Source organism: Dermochelys coriacea, chromosome 3 (assembly GCF_009764565.3).
Source record: "Dermochelys coriacea isolate rDerCor1 chromosome 3, rDerCor1.pri.v4, whole genome shotgun sequence".
NCBI classification, from domain to species: domain Eukaryota; kingdom Metazoa; phylum Chordata; order Testudines; family Dermochelyidae; genus Dermochelys; species Dermochelys coriacea.
The window spans coordinates 134,398,865-134,425,977 of record NC_050070.1 but is presented as its reverse complement, the minus strand read 5'-3'; the positions used below and the strand labels follow the sequence as shown (position 1 = coordinate 134,425,977).

Here is a 27,113-nt window from a genome sequence, read left to right as displayed (position 1 = left end):
CTAACAAATTTATTTGAGCATAAGCTTTTGTGAGCTACAGCTCACTTCATCGGATGCCTATGCTTATGCTCAAATAAATTTGTTAGTCTCTAAGGTGCCACAAGTACTCCTTTTCTTATTATGGCAGATGTTCTGCTTTACTTTGTGGATCAGATGCCTAAAAATCCTTACATGCAAAGATGACCCCAGATTTGTAAATACTTGGGGCAAATATAGCAATGATTTGCATCTGATGCTGCCCTGTTGACTTCAAAAGGTTAAAAGTCATCAAGGAATGTGATGATCTTCTGTTTAAAATTTAAAAGATACCCACTCTGAAAATAACTCTGTTGTCCAGCTAGAATGGCAAATTGTTCAAATTCCATAACTGGATCCTCTTGCTCTCCCTTTAATTCACTAGGGCAGGCATCACAGGTACAGGGGCCTATATCCTAGAACAGAAGAACTCTAGCAACCGTATTGCATTTAAAATAACTCTTCATATTTGGCATTGCCTTAGAAAGCCACCTCTGCTTATAACTGTTCTCTATTTCATTAGGGTTGAAGACTGTAGTTACTATGCAACAAGCCAGCTGGAAATAGAAGGCACAGAGATAAATAATACATCAGATGAATTGTTAATGTATTCAGATAATATTCTAATACTAATTACGGCCCATATTTTATCCTACAATATTTGCTGTAGAGCAGCGTAGAAAACCTACATCTTTTGAGGAAAAAGTCAGTAGCAGGTGGGGAGTTGAGGCAGAGCAATAGGAACCCTCTTGCACACATCCTGACAAAGCTCCTGTTCAAATTTTTGATGGCTGATTTTCTGTTGAGTTTTGTGGTGGAAACAGGGCTGGAGGATGGAGGAAATGGCCAGCAATTTTCTTGTTGTCATTAGGAAAGTTATTGGGATTTTATGCAGCAAGTTGATACAGAAAATATCAGCATTGACTTATACCAACTCTGGTTCTGAAACTTCAGATATCCTGACTGGGATGTGTGTGGTGTAAGCAGAGAGAAGAGACATACTGCCAAGGGGATAGGAACAAAGGAAGGACTTAAGGAGCAAACAGGAGGACATGGGCTCTGAGACTGACAGCAGTTCCTCATGGACCTTGGGACATCTGCGGGTTACCAGGAACATGCCCTCTGCCTGCTCTGCCAATTGACAAACCCCACATCATGAGCATATGATGAAGCAGGCATTAGCCCCCTCTCCTCCGCTAAAGGAGAACATGATCTGGGATCCAAAATCCAAGCCAATGTCTGACACATTTATGAGTTAAGCAATATCTTAGATAAATATTAGATAGATAATAATCCCAGAAAAACCTAAAGTTTTACCCCTTTCAGAAATGTTGCCTTCTGCCCATTGCTGTTTTGGAAATGAAATTCACAATAGTCACATGAAGATGGAAGTTGTGTTGGAGTTAGGTTAAATCAAGGCTTTTAAACCAGGTTGGAGATAATTGGAGTGTGGAGTGTGATTAAAAAAAAAAATACTGAGCACCAAAAATTTTAAAAAAGGGTGTGTGGGGGGGGAGAAATAGATACAGTATTATATCTTGGAGTCAGAATATTCTTCAAATGGCTTCAGTCACCAAATTAAGTTACATTTCATATGTGCTGCCATTATAAATCTAAAAACTGTACTTTGAAAAGTTTATGAAGATATTTTCTATTTATATAGGTGAGAAGAAGCCCAAATAGAAATAGAACAGGAGGACTTGTGGCACCTTAGACTAACAAATTTATTAGAGCATAAGGTTTCGTGGGCTACAGCCCACTTCATCGGATGCATAAAATGGAACACATAGTAAGAAGATATATATCTACATACAGATAAGTTGGAAGTTGCTGTACAAACTGTGAGAGACTAATTAGATAAGATGAGCTATTATCAGCAGGAGAAAAAAACTTTTGTGGTGATAATCAAGATGGCCCATTTAGACAGTTGACAAGACGGTGTGAGGATACTTACCTTAGGGAAATAGATTCAATATGTGTAATGACCCAACCACTCCCAGTCTCTGTTCAAACCCAAGTTAATGGTATCTTGTTTGCATATTAATTCAAGCTCAGCAGTTTCTCATTGGAGTCTGTTTTTGAAGCTTTTCTGTTGCAAAATGGAAGTACTTTATTTTGGCCTTTTAATAATTGGGAGTCATGGTGCTACACCTGTAGAACTACCAGTATGTCTTCATGGTGGTGGTGCAAGAGAGGAAGAGCAGGGCATGGGCTGGGAAGAGAACTGGGAGAGAGAAACTCCAAGGCAGAAGTGCTGTGCTTTGTGGCTTAGCCCAGAACTTGCCGCCCAGAGGGAGTGGGCTAACGTGGCTTTAAGACACCTTTGTGCCTGCCTGCTGTTTTGGGGACTGGAGACTCCTCCAACATAATTTAGATAGCTCTTGGGATGGTGGGGGTTGTCTAAATTATGTCAGTCTCTCCAAGCTACCCTATGGGCTGCAGAGTTGCTCAAAATCTCTATATTGCTGTGTTCTGCAGCCCCACCCTAACACTCTCCTCTCCCGTCCCCTAGGGCTTGCTAGAGGGTCCTTGGAGGAGACTGTGGTTGTCTTCCTTAGTTCCTGGGTCCGAGGAATTCTCCCATGGCTGACTATAGTGCTTTCAGAACCCATTTATGCTGCTCTGGCCGTTTTACCCAGTGGAAAGGGTAAAGGGGCTGGAGAGGGGATGATAATCTCTGCCCTGACATGTAACCAGATGCTGTCTCCGTCTGTAGCCTTGAGCAAGTCACTTCACCTTTTTATTTTATCCCCATTTCACAGATGGGGGCAATTATCCTTACAGACCTGCCTCACAGAGTTGTTGTGAGGATTTCTCATGTAGGATAAAGTTTTCAAATAAAAGGGTCTAGGTGTCCAAGTGACTTAGATGCTTTAGAAAATGTTACATGTAATGTTTATAAAGTACCTTGAAGATTAAAAGTGCTATGTACGTGGCAGGAAAATATGTTTCAGAAGATACATCCTCTGTAATACCCAGACTAGCAAGAGCTTCTGCTTGCACTCTGCAGCCTTTAAGGTCGCTCTGACTCCTTATGGTACTGAATACCCAAATAGTCATGGTGTCAAAAAACACCCACTTCCAGTCTGGCCAATTACATCCGATCCTGTCAGACTCTGATCTGGACACAGTGATCATTGCATTAATGACCTCCAGGCTTTATTAGTGCACCCCATTATATCTGCGAACAAAGGCCTGAGATCCCTAAGCCATCCCCTCTCTCTCCATGAGCACTGCCTTCCATGATAGCAGTGCTACACTGAAATGATTACAATGCTGGCCAACAATGAGAGGCCTATTAATGTGGGAGGCAGAAGTCTCAAAAGTGGAATCTAGACTATGGAACTCATTTCCTTGAGAGGTAAGAATGACCATGGGCCTCGCACTTTTAGAACTAACTACAGAACTCATTTATTTGACTTGCCTTTCCCTCAATAGAAATGCGAAAAGTTCAAAAACCCCTAGAATTTAATCCAGCTGTTTTTCCTAAGGGCTGGGGAGGAAGAGAGAGAGAAATTGTTATATGTGTAAAATACCTGGGAGGCACTTGGCTATTATGGCAATGGAGGCCATGTAAGTATTTAGATAAATATTGTTTGTTATGACAAATGCTGACTTTCAACCTGATTCTGCTACCCTTACTAGTACCTTACTACACGAATGGTCCCATTGGAGTAAGGTGACGAAGGATGGCAGAAACATACCTTTTGATTGTAGATGCTCATAAATTGCTTGCGTGATTCATGTTAGAAAAAGAAATATGTCATAGTGATAGTATGTTAATATTGACAGTAAACCAATTAACAGATTAGGAATATGAGCTATGTGATTGTACAAATAGGAAGTGTGGGAAGAAACGTTCGGGGGTGGGGGAGAAATGAATTCCTGTTTCAAAAGAGAATTAGCTATGGAATGTGTCTCTCTATTTTCAGCACAAAAAGAGTGGATCATTCCAATACAAGACTGGCGATTCAGATTGAAAAGGACCCAGGTATGGCATGGGATTTCTTCTTACATAATTTAGAAAATGTGATTGATTTATTGTATTGTAGCTTGCCTGTAAATGTAAAATAGATGCAAAGTGTTTAAGCACTGGGTGAATGAAACAGATAATTTAAAATATAATAGCAATTAAAAACTATGAAAGTTCCTGATTAAGTCTTGTGATTTGGTATGTTATTTAGAGTTGATTAGGTAGCTGCTGAGTTATAAATCAGTTTCAGTTTATGTATAATAAATAGCAGACATAGTAAATCAAATCCAAGGTCAGTCTTTGTTCAAACAGGGTTCTGGAATAGACAGTGTAAGATGGTCCCCTACAACTAAGCAATGTAGACCTATGATCTTCTCTAATTCTATTTGAAAACTACTTTATCAGATCAAGTAGAAATTTTGCAGGAGGAGAGGGGAGGATAGGAGCAGAAAAATGAAGTGACGCAGAGACAGGGACCTTGCTTAGCAGCCTGTAAGGCCAGTCCTGATAAATGTTAATATAGATAGGCTTGTCAGAATTCAAATTTTATTTATACATTTTTTATAATTTTCATGGATAATGTAGATATTTATTTTAATAATTTTTTCTTTTTTTAATCTATTTAAATTTTCACAGTTGTATGAAATTAATTGGGGTGGGGGAGTCAGACAGTAACCATTTAATGACAGTAGATGTTGAGATTCAAAAAGTTAAAGCTTTATAACCATTAAAACACAAATTGTCCACATCATATGTCAAAATAAACAAAGTAAATATCCTTTAATCAAACTTTAATAAATTCTCAAGCAGCATCTTTCTTACTTTGCCTATCTGTACATTTTGATGATGATCGATAGAAATATTTTTGTAGTGGCTTGTGTGTGTACTGTGAAATCGACATTTACTGATGAAAATCTAATCCTTCCAAGCCCAAATACAGAACATAATCCTGCTTGATGTTGAGCAGTTCCTGGAAAGTAGGAAGTGCCTTCATCTCTCATTGAAGTCAATGGGAATGGAGGGCATGCAGCAACTCAGAGAACTTGCTCAGCGTCCTGCAGCATCAAGACCTCAGAGAAGAATCTGATGTAAATATATCAGGTGAAATCCTGGTCCCTTTGACATCAATGGCAAAATTTCCACTCCGTGGGACCAGGATTTCACCTGTGGACTTCCCCTTATAATATACTATACTGTAAATATGTTTTTGTCCTGTCGTCAAAAAAAATCAGTTTTACCCATGTGTCAAATATTACTGAGCTTTGTAACTTCCAAAGGATGTTAAGAACAGTTTTGAAGATACATTTTAATTTTTTCCTCTCATACAGTCAATTCTATTACCACAGCATTTTCAATATTTTTTGAAGTAGAAATTAGAGAGAACAAATGTGTCTTTAGATAGTGGGGGAGATGTTAGCTCTTTGAAACTGTGGGACAGCTTAATGATCCACATTCACTATTTATCATGACAAGGCATGGAATAAAGATATTTCCCAAGTCTATCCTACCAATTGATAGCAAGTCTTCAGCATTATGATATACAATAACAAATTATTTAATTGTGGTTTTAAACAGATAGCTTAGGCAAAACATGCATTTGCTCTAATATGGTTTAAAGCTCCATTTTCTGACTCGTTTAGATCCTCATCAAAATATTTCAAGGGGACTATAGCTGAGTGTTTTCCATATACATATATACTCTGTGTGTGTCTGAGAGAGAGAGACACCTTGAATAGCCTTTAATTGTACCACTGATATAAAGTAGAAAATGAATACACTGGCCAAACCAAGCATACTTATTATGTAAGAGAATTCAAGCACACTGACACTTTATTTATTATTTATTTATTTATTATTAATTTATTAGACTCTGTGACACTGTCTTGGTATGTGTGAAGATTTTATTTAATTTCACTAAGTATAATTAAGTGCTGATTATAATCACATTTTAAATGCCCCAGCACACATTCCCCATGAATTTTTTAGACTGTGATTTGGTGCTACTTCACCCAACCTTCTGAAGACGAGTTGATCTAAGAACTACACATCAGGACAGCTGATTTGGTTCAACCGGGATCTTTTTTTCTATGTGTTAAATTTGTTATATAAAAGTGGTTTTCACATAAGTTTGATAATGGTAACAAATTCTTAATCACCCGTCATACATTGTAGTGATGGAGACTTTCAAAACTAATTAGGGCCTTTAGCCACACAACTCCAATTGAAATGTATGAAAGTTGGGTGACTAAATCTCCTGGATGGCTGTGTTAAACTCACCAAGGTTTTCCCTACAGTTAATGACAACATAGAGAAGTGAACCTATCTTAATATAGCAGAGGGCCTTCAACTCAGTTAGTCAGGAGCTTCCAGAAAATGCCTGCTGTCATAAAGCATGAAATATACGAGGTGGTTCAGAGATGAACTGCTTGTTGTCATTGGTACATTGTTCTGTTTTACAGTATTGTTCTTATCAGCTAAAGACGAGGGGTCTGATTCTGTGAGGTGATGAGAACCAAATAGGAGCAGAAGGTGCAGTATATCTCCAAGGAGACATTCTCATCACCTCACAGGAACAGGTTCTAGTACAGGAAGCAATAAGAACATAGGACTCCTCTCACAAAGGCACGGTTTCTAATACATTTTACCTTTTTAAAATCTTTGTTGCTCTGATTTTAGGAAATGACGACAATAATCTCAACTCCATTTTTTATGAGCATCTGACAAGATCTTTGCAGGAGTCTCTTTGTGGAGATTTGATTCTTGGCCGCTGGGGAAACTACAGCTCAGGAGACTGTTTTATTCTGGCATCAGATTATTTAAATGCCTTTGTTCACTTGATCGAAATTGGAAATGGCCTCGTCACTTTCCAGCTCAGAGGGCTAGAATTTCGAGGTAAGGATCTGCATACCTGAAGGAGGGAAAGAGAAATACAACAAATTAATTGTCAGACTTCCTTCACATACTGAAACTCCCCAGCTAGTTTGCAGCATAGCATACTGTTGAACTTATTTCTCTAGGTATTTATAGGGAGTACTGCCAACCCCAAGCATTCAAAAATCAGGAGTCAGGCCCTCAAAATCTTGAGATTTTAAAAACACAATAAGTACTGAGGATTTTTTAATTTTCTTCTAGTTTCTGAGCCTGTTGGGTGCACTTGGATCATCTTTTCAGGATTTTTTCCCCACAATCAGGAGGATTAGAAAGTTTATTTAAACTGAAAGCTGAGATTCTCATGACATCACCTGACTCTATGTGCTGAGGCTTGAAGAAAAACACCAAATATCACAAGACTTGCAATCAGATCCTGAGAGTTGGCAACACAGATGTCATCTCCATCAAATTAATGGCATGCTTTTGATTTGTTCAGGGATTGCTGACTCTTACGTCCATGCCCAGCCCAGCAGACCGTACCCCCTTTTCTCATTCTTTATTCATAAACAATAAGCCACAACAGGAAATGCTTTAACTTAGTGGTGTAACAATGAAACTACTTGTATTTGTGGGCAGCCTGGCCCATGTCAGTTCTGCCTTTAGCAAAAAGTGTTACGTAGCGCTGATTTCCAACACTGAAAAATCTAAGTGTCAAATCATTAACTTTTATGAAGTCAATTAGCTTTCTAGACACCCTCTTTTGGGGTGGGAGCATATTTGAACATGGACAGAAGCATCTCCATTATATTTACTTAAAAACTGCTAACTTGATCTTCCCTTGGGGTGAAAATATCTCATTGTGGAGCTTTAACTGCCTAAAAAGAAAAATTCCCACTTAAAAAAAAATTGTACACTCCTGTACAGCAGCCATCTTGCCATTAACTACCACTGGGTCTGTTTCCATCTGCTCTTTCCCTAGATAGCTCAGTAAATAACAAATAACAGAAAACAAATGTGACAAAGTGCCCCCAACCCTGTCTTTGGGGGAAGAAAAGATCAGGAGTTTCTCAGGAGAGCATACTTAGCTAGAAGTAGAACTGTGTGAAACACAGTGGTTTCACATCAAAGAGTTCATGAAAATGTTGTCTTAGTTTTGATCCAAGCTGGTTTATTCCTTCAAGTAACATTTTGAATTTGAATCTGGAAGAAACGATCATCTCATAACTGTGTGTGTGAAATCACACATTTTATAGGGGAAGCTGGTAGTAATCCCTACATTTAGGTTGCCTAAAACTTTCCTTTATAAAAGATTATTGTGATCTTTTCTTGAGATGCACTAACACTGCCATGGTTTACAGCAAGCCTTTGAAATTCAGTGGGGACCAAGCGCTGGGGCCTTTCACTTGTCCCATGAAATTCTATTCAAGTTTATCTGAGTTGTAAACTTTTAAAAATCACAATTCCCTTTCTTTCACTTGTGTTCTACAAGAAAATTTTGGCAGCCTGCTAAAATAATAACTGAACATGAACATTGAAAAGAGTTGTTCCTATGTCACTACCAAAGCAGCAGCAGATTCTGCACTGGGAAAGCCTCTGGGATGCCAAAGAAGCTGTAGCAATAGCTGTGGGGGGAAGGAAGGACAGAAGTCCCTCCCATTCTGACATCTCCCTCCTCCTGACTGAGTAAGTGGCTAATTCCCTACCTCTGAGGATACTATGAAGGGAAGGAGATCCCCCAAACTGCATGGTGGGGTGGAGGAGGAGGGGAGAGAGAGAGATAGTCTAGACAGATTTCCTCTATCTCTTGAACCCAATGAGTGACCCCAGCAGCCCATCCCTCCCTTCTGGAGGCATCAAATGGGGTAGGAGCCCCACACACGTTCAGCTCCCAGGGCAAGGAGTCAGGCCAGGCTCCCCACAAACACAGCACCAACAGCCATCTCCTGCTGCTAGCTAATGTAGTTAGTTTTGTTCAGGGTTCCCACCCTGCTGATGATGCATGGTGGGTTGTGGTGTTACAGTTGTACATAAGATTTTTTTCACATTTTTCCTTAAAAAAAAATCTAGGAAGGCACAAAAAAACATTTAAAATAACATTATTTAGTTTGCAAAGTCAAACAGTCAGAAATTAAGAAATGCCAGACTTACGGTTGCATGTACAACCTTAATTGTGCTACTTTGTATGCATGTATAATTATCTTTAATTACATGATCATTCAGTACACAAGGAAGCAAAACTAAGGTTGTATGGGCAACCATAAATCTCACATTTCCTAACAACATCTAAAACAAGATGTGTATTGAGTGGTTCCAGATTTTGTTGTGAACATTTCTTACTGCTGTACCTGGAAAACTGTGTTGATAGTATAGATGAAAAAGTGAGTGTTCTGGAGGGAAAAGTTGTAGGTTTCTGAACCATAGGAGGCTTTCTTAAAAAGGTTTGCTGAAAGGATGCCGTTAAGTATATTGGAGGCTGAAACATGAATTGCATTCCAGCCATTTGAGCCTCTGGTTCAAACTCACTTCTGGTTTATGATAACACAAACCCATTGAAGTTAAAGGGATTGCATCGTTGTATCTGAGAGGAGAATTTGGTCCAGCATTTAACTGAAAAAATTTCTCGGGTCACGGTATAGATATAGGCCAAACAAATTGAAAGAAGTGGGTCAATTAGTAACCATACCTGATATCTTGGACTTCTACTTCATACTAAGAGCAATGTGCCAGATAAAAATAAAATGCCAGTCATGAAGTGCTGTTTTTCATTTGATTTGAAGCCAAGAACAGAGAAGAAATCGGTGATAGAAGAAGGAGCAAATACACTGTCATTATTTCCAGCCAAACTGGATTGGGGGGATCTTTCTGTTTAGTCCGTACATCAAGAAAATGTCTTTTGGAGAGTGTCTAGGAAAGCAAAGCATGTGGGGAAATCACTTATGGATAGTGGTGTTGGTATTATTTTCTAACTGACTCCCCTTGTCTTTCAGTAATATAATCAGCTACTAAATTTCTTTTATGATTTTTGTAACTGATGATGCAAATGTAATATTCATGATTCACTTGGAACTTTGTAAGATGAATTGGAAAAGTGGGCACAGAGCAGGCACAGATGTAACTGCACATCTGTGGAAGGCAGCTGTTACGGTGGCAATGGAATCACCCATGGGGTTTTCTATGTATTTTCTAGCTTATCTCCCCACCGAAAAAAGAAATGGTTCATGAACGTGGCCAGTTTAAATGATGTATTCCAGGCACAGTAATGTCATTAAAGTAATAAGGCCAGATATTTTTCTGTTCTACAGTACATTTGTACTTTATGTAGTTGTATTGCAGTAGCAAGCACATTATGATTGTAGGGAATATTTATGTGAATTTTCTGTCTGAAGGCTTTGTAGTATTAGCAAGCATCATTCTTTATTTAAAGAATGGCTGTAACTCTCTTTTCATTTTTAATAAACAATAGTTTCATGCTGTAGGGAAGTAAGAGTCCCTATCTTTATGGATTTGGTGCAATTGCACTTATGATACTATGTTTCATTCTCTGCATTAAATTGCCAGAAAGATATTGACAAACTGAAGGGAGTTCAGAATAAATAAATAACGCTCAGGTATCTGGAGCAATTAGGGTGACTAGTTGTCCTGATTTTATAGGAATAGTCCCAATATTTGGAGCTTTGTCTTTTATAGGTGCCTATTACCCTTTCCCCACGCCCCCACCCTCCTGTCCCAATTTTTCACACTTGCTGTCTGGTCACACTAGGAGCAAATCACCTTTGAGGAAAGACTAAAAGAATTAGATATGTATCATTTACCTAAGAGAGAGCAAAAGCTGGGAGACTTAACATTTAGGCCTTCATATACAATCCTAAATAATTTCTCTGGGGGTTTCACACCTTTCTAATATTAATAGATATTTCCTCTGCACTGAAGAGTTTCATCTTGGCTCCATCCGCAACAGTGTTTCTGATCAAAGAATTTTATGTATTCTGTGCAAAGAGAGGGAGGCCCTGAGGCAGTCAGGTCCCAGTGCACAGAAGAATTTTGTAAATTAGATTCATAGATTCATAGATACTAAGGTCAGAAGGGACCATTCTGATCATCTAGTCTGACCTCCTGCACAGCGCAGGCCACAGAATCTCACCCACCCACTCCTATGAAAAACCTCACCCATGTCTGAGCTATTGAAGTCCTTAAATCATGGTTCAAAGACTTAAAGGAGCAGAGAAGCCTCCCTCAAGTCACCCATGCCCCATGCTACAGAGGAAGGCGAAAAACCTCCAGGGCCTCTCCAATCTGCCCTGGAGGAAAATTCCTTCCCGACCCCAAATATGGCAATCAGCTAAACCCTGAGCATATGGGCAAGATTCACCAGCCAGATATCCAGGAAAGAATTTTCTATAGTAACTCAGATCCCATCCATCTAATATCCCATCTCAGGGGATTTGGCCTATTTACCCTGAATATTTAAAGATCAATTACTTACCAAAATCCCATTATCCCATCATACCATCTCCTCCATAAACTTATCAAGTAGAATCTTAAAACCAGATAGATCTTTTGCCCCCACTGCTTCCCTTGGAAGGTTATTCCAAAACTTCACTCCTCTGATGGTTAAACCTTCATCTGATTTCAAGTCTAAACTTCCTCGTGGCCAGTTTATACCCATTTGTTCTTGTGTCCACATTGGTACTGAGGTTAAATAATTCCTCTCCCTCTCCTATATTTATCCCTCTGATATATTTATAGAGAGCAATCATATCTCCCCTCAACTTTCTTTTAGTTAGGCTAAACAAGCCAAGCTCCTTAAGTCTCCTTTCATAAGACAAGTTTTCCATTCCTCGGATCATCCTAGTAGCCCTTCTCTGTACCTGCTCCAGTTTGAATTCATCCTTTTTAAACATGGGAGACCAGAACTGCACACAGTATTCTAGGTGAGGTCTCACCAGTGCCTTGTATAACGGTACTAAAACCTCCTTATCCCTACTGGAGATGCCTCTCCTGATGCATCCCAAAACCGCATTAGCTTTTTTCACAGCCATATCACATTGGCAGCTCATAATTGTCCTATGATCAACCAATACTCCAAGGTCCTTTTCCTCTTCCGTTACTTCTAATTGATGCGTCCCCAACTTATAACTAAAATTCTTGTTATTAATCCCTAAATGCATAACCTTACACTTCTCACTATTAAATTTCATCCTATTACTATTACTCCAGTTTACAAGGTCATCCAGATCCTCCTGTATAATATCCCGATCCTTCTCCGAATTGGCAATACCTCCCAGCTTTGTATCATCTGCAAACTCTATTAGCACACTCCCACTTTTTGTGCCAAGGTCAGTAATAAAAAGATTAAATAAGATTGGTCCCAAAACCGATCCCTGAGGAACTCCACTGGTAACCTCCCTCCAACCTGACAGTTCTCCTTTCAGTAGGACCCGTTGCAGTCTCCCCTTTAACCAATTCCTTATCCACCTTTTGATGTTCATATTGATCCCCATCTTCTCCAATTTAACTAATAATTCCCCATGTGGCACGGTATCAAATGCCTTACTGAAATCTAGGTAAATTAGATCCATTGCATTTCCTTTATCTAAAAGATCTGTTACTTTTTCAAAAAAGGAGATTAGGTTGGTTTGGCACGATCTACCTTTTGTAAAACCATGTTGTATTTTGTCCCATTTACCATTGACTTTAATGTCCTTAACTAATTTCTCCTGCACAATTTTTTCCAGGACCTTGCATACTACAGATGTCAAACTAACTGGCCTGTAGTTACCCGGATCACTTTTTCTCCCTTTCTTAAAAATAGGAACTATATTAGCAATTCTCCAATCATTCGGTACTATTCCTGAGTTTACAGATGCATTAAAAATTCTTGCTAATGGGCTTGCAATTTCAGGTGCCAATTCCTTTAATATTCTTGGATGAAGATTATCTGGGCCCCCCGATTTAGTCCCATTAAGCTGTTTCAGTTTTGCTTCTACCTCTGATATGGTAATATCTACCTCTATATCCTCTTTCCCATTTCTCATGCTACCATTATCCCCAAGATCCTCTTTAGCCTTATTAAAGACTGAGGCAAAGTATTTGTTTAAATATTGGGCCATGCCTAGATTATCTTTAACTTCCACTCCATCCTCAGTGTTAAGCGGCCCCACTTCTTCCTTCTTAGTTTTCTTCTTATTTATATGGCTATAGAACCTTTTACTATTGGTTTTAATTCCCTTTGCAGGGTCCAACTCTACTCGACTTTTAGCCTCTCTCACTTTATCCCTACATGTTCTGACCTCAATTAGGTAGCTTTCCTTGCTGATCCCTCCCATCTTCCACTCCCTGTATGCTTTCTGCTTCTTCTTAATCACCTCTCTAAGATGCTTGCTCATCCAGCTTGGTCTACAACTCCTTCCTATGAATTTTTTCCCCTTTCTTGGGATACAGGCTTCCGATAGCTTCTGCAGCTTTGATTTAAAGTAATCCGAGGCCTCCTCTACCTTTAGATCCATAAGTTCTTCAGTCCAATCCACTTCCCTAACTAATTTCCTTAATTTTTGAAAGTCAGCCCTTTTGAAATCAAAAACCCTAGTTGCAGATTTATTTTTGTTAATCCTTCCATTTAGTTTGAACTGAATTAGCTCATGATCACTTGAGCCAAGATTGTCCCCTACAACCATTTCTTCTATGAGGTCCTCGCTACTCACCAAAATTAAATCTAAAATGGCATCCCCTCTAGTCGGTTCAGCAACTACTTGATGAAGGAATCCATCAGCTATCGCATCTAGGAAAATCTGAGCCCTATTATTATTACTAGCACTGGTCCTCCAGTCTATATCTGGGAAGTTAAAGTCTCCCATGATCATGCAGTTTTCTTTAGTATGTACTTTATTAAAGACATTAAAAAGGGCTCTATCCATATCCAAATTAGATCCCGGAGGTCTATAGCACACCCCAAGCACTATCGTAGGAGAGGCTTTACTAGTTTTCTTCCCCAATGTAATTTTTGCCCAGACGGAGTCTGTCTTATCCATTGCATCACTTCTTATTTCTTTACATTCTACCTCATCATTGATATACATTGCTACTCCACCACCTTTACCTTTGTTTCTGTCTTTCCTAAAGAGCACATACCCTTCAATACCTGTAGTCCAGTCATGACTACTATTCCACCATGTTTCTGTTATCCCTATAATATCTGGTTTCACTTCCTGCACCAGTAGCTCTAGTTTCTCCATTGTGTTACCTAGACTCCTCGCATTGGTGTACAAACATCTTAATTTTTGCTGTTTGGACTCGCTCACATTTTGTACCCTATTAGGCACAGTCATTCTACAGTATAACCTATTAGACTAGTATCCACACCGCCCTCGCTCCTTATATACGTTCTCCTACCCACGGCTGTATCCTTTCTTACTTCATCTTCTTCCCTCTCAATGCTAAAATCTGGCATGGAGATTTTCTGGACATCTCCCATCCATCTCCCCCCAATTCCTAGTTTAAAGCTCTCTTTATCAGTTGTGCCAGCCTCGATCCTAGAAGTCTATTTCCTTCCCTACTCAGATGAAGTCCATCCCGAGAGAACTGACCTCTCTCCGTGAATGCCTCCCAGTGGCCATACATCCCAAAGCCCTCCTTATAGCACCACTGCCTAAGCCATCTGTTGACAGTCATAATCTTGTCACACCTTTGTTGCCCTTCTCTAGGAACAGGAAGGATCCCGCTAAAGATCACCTGAGCCTCAATTTCCTTAAGTGTCTTCCCCAGCCTAGCATAGTCTCCCTTAATGTCTCAGCCCTCAAAGGTGCTCAGATATCATAGTAGGTAATGAATGGAATAGAACTAGAACCATTACTGGATGGGTTGAACTATTAGCAGTAAAGATGACTTCTAGGCTCCAGCCCAAGTTACTCAGCTATTTTGCTGAGGTTGGGAGCCTAGCGATCAAAGGAACACTACATGGTTGAAAGGACTCTCTGCAGCAAGAGAAGGGGAAGCTGAGTCAGCTATGCCTGAGGAGAACAGACTGATATGGAAGAAAGAGGCAGGTCCTCTGGGAGTGTTGGAAAGCAACTGGGCTTTCTCTGACTTCCAGGGAAAGGCAGGCAATTTATAGACTCGTGTCATAAAAATAAAGGGAAGAGTAAACACCTTTAAATCCCTCCTGGCCAGAGGAAAAACCCTTTCACCTCTAAAGAATTAAGAAGCTAAGATAACCTCGCTGGCACCTGACCAAAATGACCAATGAGGAGACGAGATACTTTCAAAGCTGGAGGGTGGGGGAGGACACATCTCTGTCTGTGTGATGCTTTTGCAGGGACCAGAGCAGGAATGCAGGTCAGAACTCCTGTAAAGAGTTAGTAAGCAATCTAGTTAGGGTAAGCATTAGATTCTGTTTTGTTTAAATGGCTGATAAAATAAGTTGTGCTGAATGGAATGTATATTCCTGTTTTTGTGTCTTTTTGTAACTTAAGGTTTTGCCTAGAGGGATTCTCTATGTTTTGAATCTGATTACCCTGTAAGGTATTTACCGTCCTGATTTTACAGAGGTGATTCTTTTACTTTTTCTTTAATTAAAATTCTTCTTTTAAGAACCTGATTGCTTTTCATTGTTCTTAAGATCCAAGGGTTTGGGTCTGTGTTCACCTATGCAAATTGGTGAGGATTTTTATCAAGCCTTCCCCAGGAAAGGGGATGTAGTGCTTGGGGGGATATTTGGGGGGGGGGGAGGGAAGACGTTTCCAAGTGGGCACTTCCCTGTTCTTTGTGTAACACTTTGGTGGTGGCAGCATTTAACCTAAGCTGCTAAGAATAAGCTTAGGGGGTCTTTCATGCAGGTCCCCACATCTGTACCCTAGAGTTCAGAGTGGGGAAGGAACCTTGACAACTCATTTAGTGTTTTGAGATCTGTTTCCTCTTAATGCTTTGGTTCTAAATGTTGTTACTATTTATATTCTTGTAGCACCTAGGAACCCCAGTAAATAATTAGGGCTGTCATTTACTCACAGTTAATCCATGTGATTAACGCAAAACAAATGAACAAGATTAAAAAAAATAGTCATGATTAATCGCAGTTTTAATGTTGCTGCTAAACAATAATAGAATATCAGTTTAAAAATATTATAAATATTTTGGGTTTTTTTCTACATTTTCAAATATATTGATTTCAGTTGCAACACAGAATACAAAGTGTACAGTGCTCACTTTATATTATTATTTTTTATTACGAATATTTGCACTGTAAAAAAGATAAACAAAAGAAATAGTATTTTTCAATTCACCTGATATAAGTCCTCTTAGTCCTACTCCTTGTTCAGCCAGTCACTAAGACAAACAAGTTTCTTCACATTTGCAAGAGACAATGCTGCCCGCTTCTCATTGACAGTGTCACCTAACAGTAAGAACAGGCATTCTCCTCGCACTGTTGTAGCTGGCTTTGCAAGGTATTTACATGCCAGATATGCTAAACATTCGTATGCCTCCTTCATGTTTTGACTTGTAAGCTCTAAAGTTTTACATTGTTTTGATTTTGAGTGCAGTTATGTAAAAAAAAATAATTCTATGTTCGTAAGTTGCACATTCACAATAAAGAGATTGCACTACCGTACTTGTATGAGGTAATTTGAAAAATACTATTTCTTTTATTTAGTTTACAGTACAAATATTTGTAATAAAAATAATAATATAAACTGAGCACTGTACACTTTGTATTCTGTGTTGCAACTGAGATCAATATATTTGAAAATGTAGAAAAACATCCAAAGTATTTATAATAAATTTAAATTGGTATTCTGTTATTGTTTAGCAGTGTGATTTAAACTGATTAATTACAACTATTTCTTTTCATTTTGCAATTAGTTGTGATTTTTTAAAAAAATCATTTGACAGGCCTATAAATAACACTTTGCTTTAAGGAGGCTGTCTGTTCACTGGATACCACTGTCATTGCTCCTGGAGGGAACAGGACAGCAGGGTCTGAGCCTGTCAGACATGCTGAGGTAAGAAGGGTTAGTACCAGGGCACTGAGTAGCAGTCGTGTTAGTCTGTATTCGCAAAAAGAAAAGGAGTACTTGTGGCATCTTAGAGACTAACCAATTTATTTGAGCATAAGCTTTCATGAGCTACAGCTCACTTCATCGGATGCATTCAGTAGAAAATACAGTGGGGAGATTTATATACATAGAGAACATGAAACAATGGGTGTTACCATACACACTGTAACCAGAGTGATCACTTAAGGTGAGCTCTTACCAGCAAGAGAGCCAGGGGGGGGACCTTTTGTAGTGATAATAAAGTGGGCCATTTGCAGCAGTTGACAAGAACGTCTGAGGAACGGTGGGGAGAGGCGGGGGGGGATAAACATGGGAAAATAGTTTTACTTTGTGTAATGACCCATCCACTCCCAATCTCTATTCAAGCCTAAAGTTAATTGTATCCAGTTTGCAAATTAATTCCAATTCAGCAGTCTCTCCTTGGAGTTTGTTTTTGAAGTTTTCTTTGACATTTTCATTACACAAAGTAAAACTATTTCCCCATGTTTATCACCCCCCACTGTTCCTCAGACATTCTTGTCAACTGCTACAAATGGCCCACCTTGATTATCACTACAAAAGTCCCCCTTCCCCCCGGCCGCTCTCCTGCTGGTAATAGCTCACCTTAAGTGATCACTCTCATTACAGTGTGTATGGTAACACCCATTGTTTCATGTTCTCTATGTATATAAATCTCCCCACTGTAGTTTCCACTGAATGCATCCGATGAAGTAAGCTGTAGCTCACGAAAGCTTATGCTCAAATAAATTTGTTAGTCTCTAAGGTGCCACAAGTACTCCTTTTCTTTTTACCAGGGGACTGCAGCCCAGGGCCCAGACTGAGAGTGGGAGAATCGAGTGATTCCATCCTGTGAGAGGTAATGAATTCGGACTTGAGACCTGAGAGGGGCATGCACTTGACAAGACGAGGAGGGGTCAGTGGTGCAGTTTGCTCAGTAACTCTGACAATTGTAAACAACCTGCCTTTCTTTGGCTTCCATTTGTACCTCTGTTTCCTCACCTGTAAAGTAGTGTTGTCCGTTTGCTAAGCAGTAGCAGAGTTTTGGGGCCTTGCAGGCAAGTTTCTCATGTGGAGTAGCGGAAAGCAGTGATGTGGAGTTAGGTATTTTCTTAGCGTAATTTCTTTATTTACACAATATATGCTGGGGTGGTATCAAATGGCGCATAGACAACTCCCTTCCCGCAGAAACCTCATGTAAAGCACCTCTGCCCTGTCCCTATAAGCAGATGTGTTAGGCCTCCCTTTCTCACCAGGACCTCACTCCAGTCCCACTGCTTCATAAACCATCTCTACTCCTTCCCAACCTAAGAAACCCCTAGTCCAAGACTGCGTACCAAGACCACATGGCCTAGAAAGGTGAGCCTGGATGTGTTGCTTGCAGCTGTTCTGCAACACAAAGGAACCTCAAAGCTCCATTTGCCACACACCAGGGAGTGCTCCAGTCCATACAATATCCTTAATGGCTATCTGAGTCTGGTTACTGTATGGCATCTTACTATGCAGAGTTTCGCACTCATTTCAGTAGGTTTAATAATATTAATCTCCCTCATTTGGTGAGACAGGTGTGGCAATTTCCTGCCATAACATTGGAAGACCTTATTGAATTAAGTTTAAGTATCTTCGGGTTCATTGTATTAAATTAATGGTATATGTATTATTGTGGGCCGAGATTGTATGTGACCTCTCAAGGGGGCAGATGTGAGATTTGAGGGTTCAAAGGACTACATTGAACAACGTGCCAGACACAAATGGACTTTTGGAACAAAAAGTGTTAAGTGATTTTCCTGGGGAATATCTAGGTGAATGCAAAATCCCCACCTCTAGTTATGCAACTCCCTCCCCCCCAGCCTTTCGAAGCCTGAGAAGGGGGCCATTGCCTGCTGATCAGCTGTTACATAAGGCCAAGATCAAAGGCCCAAGCTGTATAAAGGAAAGACCAAACTATTCATGGTTGTTCTGGTTCTGAATCTGAGACAGTTATGAACTTTTAACTATGGGGAAAACCCCAGATATGGGTTTTGAAGGACTGACACCTACCAGAGCCCAAGGCTGGAGCGCTTGGTGATCTCTGGTAAGGTTTTTAGCATGCATGTAGGTTCTTCTATTGTTTTTAATGTTTTCTCTCTAATGCTGTCATCTTAAGCATAAATGTGCTTGCTTATAACTGGACAATTATGCTGTTCATAACTTTTGGAGAGAAAACAAAGCAAAGATGCTAGTATTTTGGGTGCTGTGGCTTGCTGGGGATATCACCATGTAGGCAGGACTCTATGGACTGGATAAACCCCTTTCAGAAGGGAGAGAGAAACATGGATCTCTGCCCAAGAGAGGTGATGGCCGAAAACCAGGACCCTAGAGTGGGTACCTTGAGGGACCAAGGAAGGAGAGTACAGGTGCAGTTGCCCTGATCTGTGACAGTTTGATGTTGTGAGGTTTAAGTATTTAGTCTGGAAATGAAAAGTCCTGTAGAAGTACTATATATTATAGTGTTAATGTATTTGATGTATTTCCCTGCAAAAATTAAAAAGGTTTTCCCCTCTACTCAGCATGTTTGCAAGTTGAAAATCAAAAGTATATTTTTATTTCATCCATTATTTTTGCAACAGTGAAATGCTTTTTGCTGGATAGATGGTCATTAAATGGGGTCAGTTTGTATATCCTATTGAGTCAGATAAGAGTCATGAGTTTCAATTTCCTGACTTTCATTTAGGTCAGGTAATTCTGGCAGAGTGCAAGTGAGTTTTTAAATCCTGATGTGTCAGGAAAAGAGAGAGGTCCAGTTCTTACACTGGTTTTCTCCTGGGCTCAAAGATTGACCTTGCTTCACTGAGCTGACTCGCATTTTTATATTAACAGGAGATTTTTGGCAATCATCCAGTGTGGATATCTTGTAAATGAATCTGTCTCATCCATACTAGCAAGTGTCGCAGCAAATGATTAATGTAGTGTGAGAAGTAATAGAACTTATTTTCTTTATAAAATGTAAAAGATTTTTTCCCTTGGATTTTAAAATCACTAATTAGTAGTAAAAATATTCTCCGGTATTTTAATATTTAATAGTGGTACTCTTAATTATTGCATAAATTAACGCACTTTCTGCTCCATTGCTCTTTAGTTTTATAAATAATTCTTGGCTCAGATTTTTGAATGCTTGGCAATCAGTATTGACTGATTCTGCTAGGTCAGGACCCCTCTTTGGAGGAAGGACAAGATTTGCTCCTTAGTAAATAAATCTTGTTACCCATACATAAAACACTCTGGCCTGTCATCTGAAAGTCAGTGCCCCCTTCAAGATGATAAATCTGAAACCTGCTGAAAGCAAATGTAAATACTGTGATTTGTCATTTAGAAATTGGCACTAATTTCAGATGGGACTTCCTGTTCAAAAGGACTTCCTATTTGTTTCTCAGGCTAAATTTGCAAAATAACCAACTGGACTGCTTGATTTGCTCCCTGACTCTTTGTAAGAAAATGTTTTCACATTTAGAATGTCTTTTCCTTTCAAAGTCCAAATGCTACCAAAAGTGAGTATCTCTATCAGTCGGGATAGCCAGAGTTCAGCACATAGTTTTCTGCAACATGGCCTGTGTTTGCCTCCATCTGTGAAGGGATGCTGCATGCTGGGATCTATAGTTTTCATAGGTTGAACTTCACAGATAGTTTAAAGATGGTGGTGTCCACAATCTGCCTTATTATATGCACTTTAGCACCAGTCTTTGGGCTCCTGGCAAGTTGTCAGATTGGCTCTTAATTCACAAAATATGGGTACTACCTTTTTGGTTATAATTCCTGCCTTTTGGAGCACCTCCTGCTCCATGACAGCACAGTCATTATGTTGTATATTGGTTTAATTAATGGTGAGGATTGCCATGTATGTGCTGCTTGCATCAAAGTATGAAAAAAACACTACGACTCTTCTTGATACAAATCAACTCAGCCAAATTTAGGGCTGTTTATTTTGCTTTCATTTTACATCAACAATAGCATAATATCAGTTTTATGTAGTATTGTTTACATTAGGGTCTAGGATGGAGATTTATGTTTTGTTAATTCCAGTTTAATATTCTATGCAAGATATTGTATTTTTATTTAGCATCCAGAATATATAAGCCATGTGCATAGGAATATTTCTTTGCCCAGTTTACTTTGAGTACAATGTCTTTTGACTTTATTTAAGAAAAAGATCCATTGACCAAGAGCAGTTGCTGCCTTTTTTATGGTTGAAAGTTAAACCTTAATTCATGTAGAAATCTGTGAAATGTAAAGTAGAAGCAGCTCTCTTTGTATCTGTCCTGTAAATGTCACACTGATAGGTCATGGTTTATACTTTGTAGTAGACTGGAAAAGAGAGATGTTTATTTTAGGGCTATCTGAGGGGATATATTAATCTGTTTTATTGTATTTACCTGTAGTATTTAAATTGTCCAAACAGTGATGCTTATTTGTGTAAAGAGAAAAGGAGTACTTGTGGCACCTTAGAGACTAACAAATTTATTTGAGCATAAGCTTTCATGAGCTACAGCTCACTTCATCGGATGCATTCAGTGGAAAATACAGTGGGGAGATTTATATACATAGAGAACATGAAACAGTTACTATACACACTGTAACGAGAGTGATCACTTAAGGTGAGCTATTACCAGCAGGAGAGCGGGGGATGGAGGGGGTGGGGAAAACCTTTTGTAGTGATAGTTAAGGTGGGCCATTTGCAGCAGTTAACAAGAACGTCTGAGGAACGGTGGGGGGAGGGGGAATAAACATGGGGAAATAGTTTTACTTTGTGTAATGACTCATCCATTCCCAGTCTCTATTCAAGCCTAAATTAATTGTATCCAGTTTGCAAATTAATTCCAATTCAGCAGTTTCTCGTTGGAGTCTGTTTTTGAAGCTTTTTTGTTGAAGAATTGCAACTTTTAGGTCTGTAATAGAGTGACCAAAGAGATTGAAGTGTTCTCCGACTGGTTTTTGAATGTTATAATTCTTGAAGTCTGATTTGTGTCCGTTTATTCTTTTACGTAGAGACTGTCCAGTTTGACCAATGTACAACCGCTTATTTGTGTGTGAACTACTCTAGAATACCCTCGGGTTGCATACATTAGTAGCTTTCATTTAAAGAAAACTAATTGGAAAACTTAAAAAATATCCATTTTTTAAAAATTTTCAGTGCTGCAAAAAAAGACAAACATTTGCTAATCTTATTATTTCTCTTAAAAAACCATTCAGTCTCCCCTCTCTACCACCTTATTTTCTAGATACTTTTGCTAATTGGATTATTAGATCTTGGGATGTATATGGAGGAGAACTTAAATACATTTAAATAGCAATATATTTTGAAATGTTTTGCTATTAGCTTCATTGGGGCCAGGATTTCACCCTATATTATCATGTGTGTTTAGAAAGCACTGAGCACACTCTTAGTGTTACCTCCATCTAAATAACAATGCTAATTATTAAACACTGATATAGCCAAATTCTTCTCTGTTACATGGGTGCAACAAAATTGACTTCAGTGTGTTCATATGTATAGAAGAGAAGGGAAGTTGGCCCATAATAAATCCTCAAGGGGGATTTCACCTACTTGGGTATTGTGTGGTGGTTCTACTTTTTGTTTATATGATCTAAAGCAATCACATTCTCATTAGGAACTATAGAAATCACTTTTAACCAATGCTAACCATAAGAAAAAGCCCGAAGTCTTTTTTAAACTAGTGAGTTTTTGTTCTGTTTTTTAAATATAGAAACATTGTGCATCATCTGGGGTATACTTGCTGGCATATGAAGAGCAACAGTCGATGTTGCTCTGCCCATCAAAATTAAAGCTAAATGATGATGGAGATGCAAAAGTAAATCAGCTAGTGATTAATGTGACAAAGCTCTGTCCTTGCCTCCATGGGTCCCGTGTTTCCTGGCAGATTTCGCTAGCCTCCGAGGCTCACTGTGACCCTCCACGTAATCCTTCTTTTTCTAGAGACAAGGGTCACAGTCTACTGAGCCATTTTCATCATAAGCCAGTGAGGGAGGTGAGGAGAAGTTATCCTTCCTTGCACAGTCTCTGTTGTCTCCCAGTCTCAGTGATTAAACAGGGGGCAAAGGTGTGGGGGGGGAAGCCAAGGCCTACCCTTTACTCCGGGCTCCAGCCCAGGGACTCTAATAGTATCAGCTATGGTAGCTGACCTTTTAGAAACATGACATGTACAATTCCCTGTGCTACTTCCCCCACAGCAGCCCTCACTTCCTCAAGCTCCACTTCACCCTTACCTCAGGGCCTCCTTCCTTGTGCCTGATATGGTGTGTACTACTCAGCCTCTCCAACCACGCAACTTCCTCCCACAGCTCCTGACATGCACACCCACCTGACTGACTGGGAGGCTTTTAACTAGTTTCAGCCAACTTGGCTTCAGGTGTCCCAATCAACATAGCCTTCAGGTGTCCCAATCAACATAGCCTTCCCCCTGCCTTCTGGAAGGTTCTTAATTGGCCCCAGGTGTCTTAATTGACCTGGAGCAGCTTCCATTTCACTTAACCTGGTACCAGGAATTTGTTTAGCCTGGAGCTAATATATCTATCTCCCACTACTTTTCTATAACTGCTTTCAAACCGCGCCAAGAAAACATCTATACACGCTCGTGCTCCACACCCTTCACGCCCTCACCCTCGTGTCCCGCCCCGATAAAAATGGCGTGACCTCCCGCCACCTCTGGAGGGTGAGGAGCCCCGGTGGGCCAGCCTATATTCCACCTTAGTTCCAAGGCCCGCGGGGGATGTCAGTTGGCGGCTCCTCCACAGAGCCGTGAGCACGGGCGTGTTCTTGGCGCGGTTCACCTCAATCCCAGACACCTGCCCCTTTTGCGGCGTGAGGGATACCCTGGCACATATATACTTGGAGTGTGCCAGGCTGCAGCCCCTATTCCGGCTCCTCACCAATATTTTATTACGTTTTTGGTTGCACTTCTCCCCTCACCTTCTTATTTATGCACTTCCTATCCGTGGCCCTACAAAGTCACGGGATCTCCTGGTCAACCTCCTCCTGGCCCTAGCTAAAATGGCCATCTATAAAACCAGAGTGAGGAGGTTGGCCGATGGAGTCTCCTGTGACTGTGGGGCCTATTTCCAATCCTCGGTCCGTTCACACATCCGGGCAGAGTTCCTCTGGGCGGTGTCCTTTGACTCCCTTGATGCCTTTGAGGAGCAGTGGGCGCTGTCCGGGGTTCTCTGCTCAGTGTCCCCATCCAGCTCCCTTCGTTTGACCCTTTGACCACACTCCTGTCCCTGTTATTTCATTAGTTGTCCCCCGGAATTATTTGGAATCTAGGTCCTGTGGATCCCCCTTCTAGGCTGGGGGGAATCCTTTAGCAGTGGGCGGGCTTTGCCCGCCCACTTCCCGGACCCCAAAAGGACTACTTTTCTATAGCCATCTGGCCTTGCCCCGTCACATTAAGCTAAAGAAAATGATGATGATCTTGTAATAGAAATCGTAAACAGCAAACAAGAAAGTGCTTATAACCATGGTCACCTTTGCTTCATATCCAAAGTGTTGTGCTGCCAGTGTCCTGTTTGGCCAGGTAAAATTTAACTGAGTAGTCTTCTCTCTGATGAATGACATCTCCAGCAAATTTCTCTACTATTACGATCAGTTGAAAGCTGAATTCAACCACTCTCTTACTGAGTGAAATTCACCATTTGCAAAGGATCCATTCAAGATTTATACACCACTTAAAGCTGACTTACAGCCTCAGAATAGGGTTTATGTTGGATTTATGTGGTCACATGGGTTTTTTAATGGTCCATAACATGGGTAAATGTGCTCACTAAACCAAGCCATGCATCAATAGTACATAGCACAGATGTTCTGTGAGCTGCATTGGTTACCTGTGGGTTTCCTGGTGCTGTTCAATGTTTTGATTTTTAGTGCTGTAACTTGATTTTTAGTGCTGTAACTTGTTTGGGACAAGATGAATGGATTTTAAGACTGGAGGGAACTGTTATGATAATCTACTCTGACCTCCTTTATAAAATGAGACTTAGAAAGTCATCAAGTGTTTCCTGCATCAAGCCCATTACTTCTGGATGAGCTAGAGCATATTTTTCTAAAAATTATATCCAATCTTTATTTAAAGACCATAGGTAATAGCCTACTTCGCTCCTCATGGTCTGCTCTCACAGTAGCTATTAATGGAGGCAGTTAAGCTGAAGCTGCTTTGAATTAATTGAGAGGGAGCTGCTAGGTGGGCAGTCTCTCTGGAATCTACCACCCAGCTGACATGCCAGAACCCAGTTTGGTTAGTCTCCTCTAGTTTATTTACCAAAAAATGCAGCTTCAGCTGACTGAAACTATTGGAGAATTTGACCTGCTAGTTTTGGCCATTGAAAAGTTTTCCAAGCCAGCACCTACTTCTGTCTGTTCCTTTGTAGCCTTTAGTCCAGTGCTTAGAACACTTGCATAGGATGTGGGAGACTCAGGTTTGAACCCGCACTCGGGAGCAGAAACTTGAACTCAGATCTCCTCCCTCCCAAGTGAGCATCAAAATCGCCAGGCTACAGGTTATTGTGGGATGGATGGTTCTTTTTATTAATTCCTAAATATTTATTGGGCCAAAGGGGGAGAAAGTGGGAATGACTCTCGCTTGGTGATTAAGACACTCACCTGAGAGATGGGAGATGTGGATTCACTTTGCTGGTTGACTCAACAAAATGAATTATTCATGAACCTCTACTTGTGACATACTGCAAAATCTGTGTTTGTCTTTTGTGCATTTTGGGGGAAGTAGGTTGAGGACTGAGAGGGGTTGTTAACATGCCTGGTGTAAGTCTAACCCCCTGCCAAGTTGAGGATGTGAATAGTTAGATAAATTAGATGTATTCAAGTTGGCAATTCATTCTACGTCTTTATGGCTGTTTTCTGGTGAGTTTTTATTAGGGGAGATTGTGTAGTCCAATATGTGATTCTGTGTAATCATGCCAGGACACCCAGACCACAAGATTGAGCCTTTTGGATTGAAGTAGTAAATAAATGATGTATCCCTCATTATTCTCTGCTTTACACAGATCAATTTTCACATTTAATTCATTAGTGTAGCTCTTGTTTATTTGCCTTTAAGTGCTTGAAGTATATGGTTACACTTTTAGCTTTGAACAGGGTTTTTGTTTCTTCCTCCCGTAACTGCCATAGTATTATCCTTTCTAACTCTCAAGGAACATATTGCCAGCAGAGAGAAGTGGAAGCTATAACAGAAGGAGATGAAGACAATGAAGGCTGCTGCTGCTGTCAGCCAGGTCACTTGCCTCACTTGCTATCATGCAACGCAGCCTTTAACCTCCGATGGCTGACATGGGAAATAACACGAACCCAATATATACTGGAAGGATATAGCATCATTGATAACAATGCTGCCACAATGCTGCAAGTGTTTGATCTGCGAAGAATACTCATCGGATATTACATAAAGGTACAGTATAAGTGAAGTGAGTTCTACCTACTATTCCTAGGTAGGAAATTTGCAGTCTTCAAAAGATAGAGAATGAAGTTTATCTATAAGAAGTATTACATTTTAAATAGCAGGGTTTACAGCAGAACTTTGCTAATTTGCACTGATTGGGAGACTCATTGTAAATTAGCAAAGAGTGTGATTTGTTAGGTAAACGAACAATACAATAAGAATCAAGACTACTGAATCACTTTGTTCATTTATTTTGACTGTTATACAAAACACAAATGGGAATTTCTTAAACAATTTTATACACAGTAAGGCCTTGTCCACATATAATCTTGCACTGATTTAACTAAGCAAACACTCATATTTCAAGTTAAAAATGGTTAGTTTAAACCTGTTCCTAATTGATTTAAGCTAAACTGAAATATGCCTTGTTTAAATTGAAATAAGAATGTCTGCATAGCCATTTACACCAGTTTAACTATATCAGTTTAAAACCATACCTTAACTTAAACTTGTGTGCAACTCTCAGTACATTAGAATCTTCATGCTTGGCTTAACTTTTAAGGGTCAATGAAATCTGTAAAACAAGCCTAGTTAGACTCAAATTGGTTCATTAGTTTTAAAGTACTGAACAGCTGTATTTGGCAAGTTAAATTTTTTTCTTTAGCTCTCTAAACTATAGAAGAATTTAAGAGTGGTAGCCGTGTTAGTCTGTATCAGCGAAAACAACGAGGAGTCCTTGTGGCACCTTAAAGACTAACAAATTTATTTTGG

General features: G+C 39.8%; 1 protein-coding gene across 1 annotated transcript in view; it reads left to right on the top strand.

Annotated features, from left to right (window-relative positions):
• Positions 1–27,113, top strand: part of PCNX2 (pecanex 2) — a 250,569-nt gene that overhangs the window by 187,032 nt on the left and 36,424 nt on the right. The window contains 3 exon segments of the mRNA XM_043511376.1: positions 3,948–4,006; positions 6,665–6,880; positions 26,098–26,351. Of these exon segments, the coding sequence (XP_043367311.1) occupies positions 3,948–4,006; positions 6,665–6,880; positions 26,098–26,351 (529 nt within the window).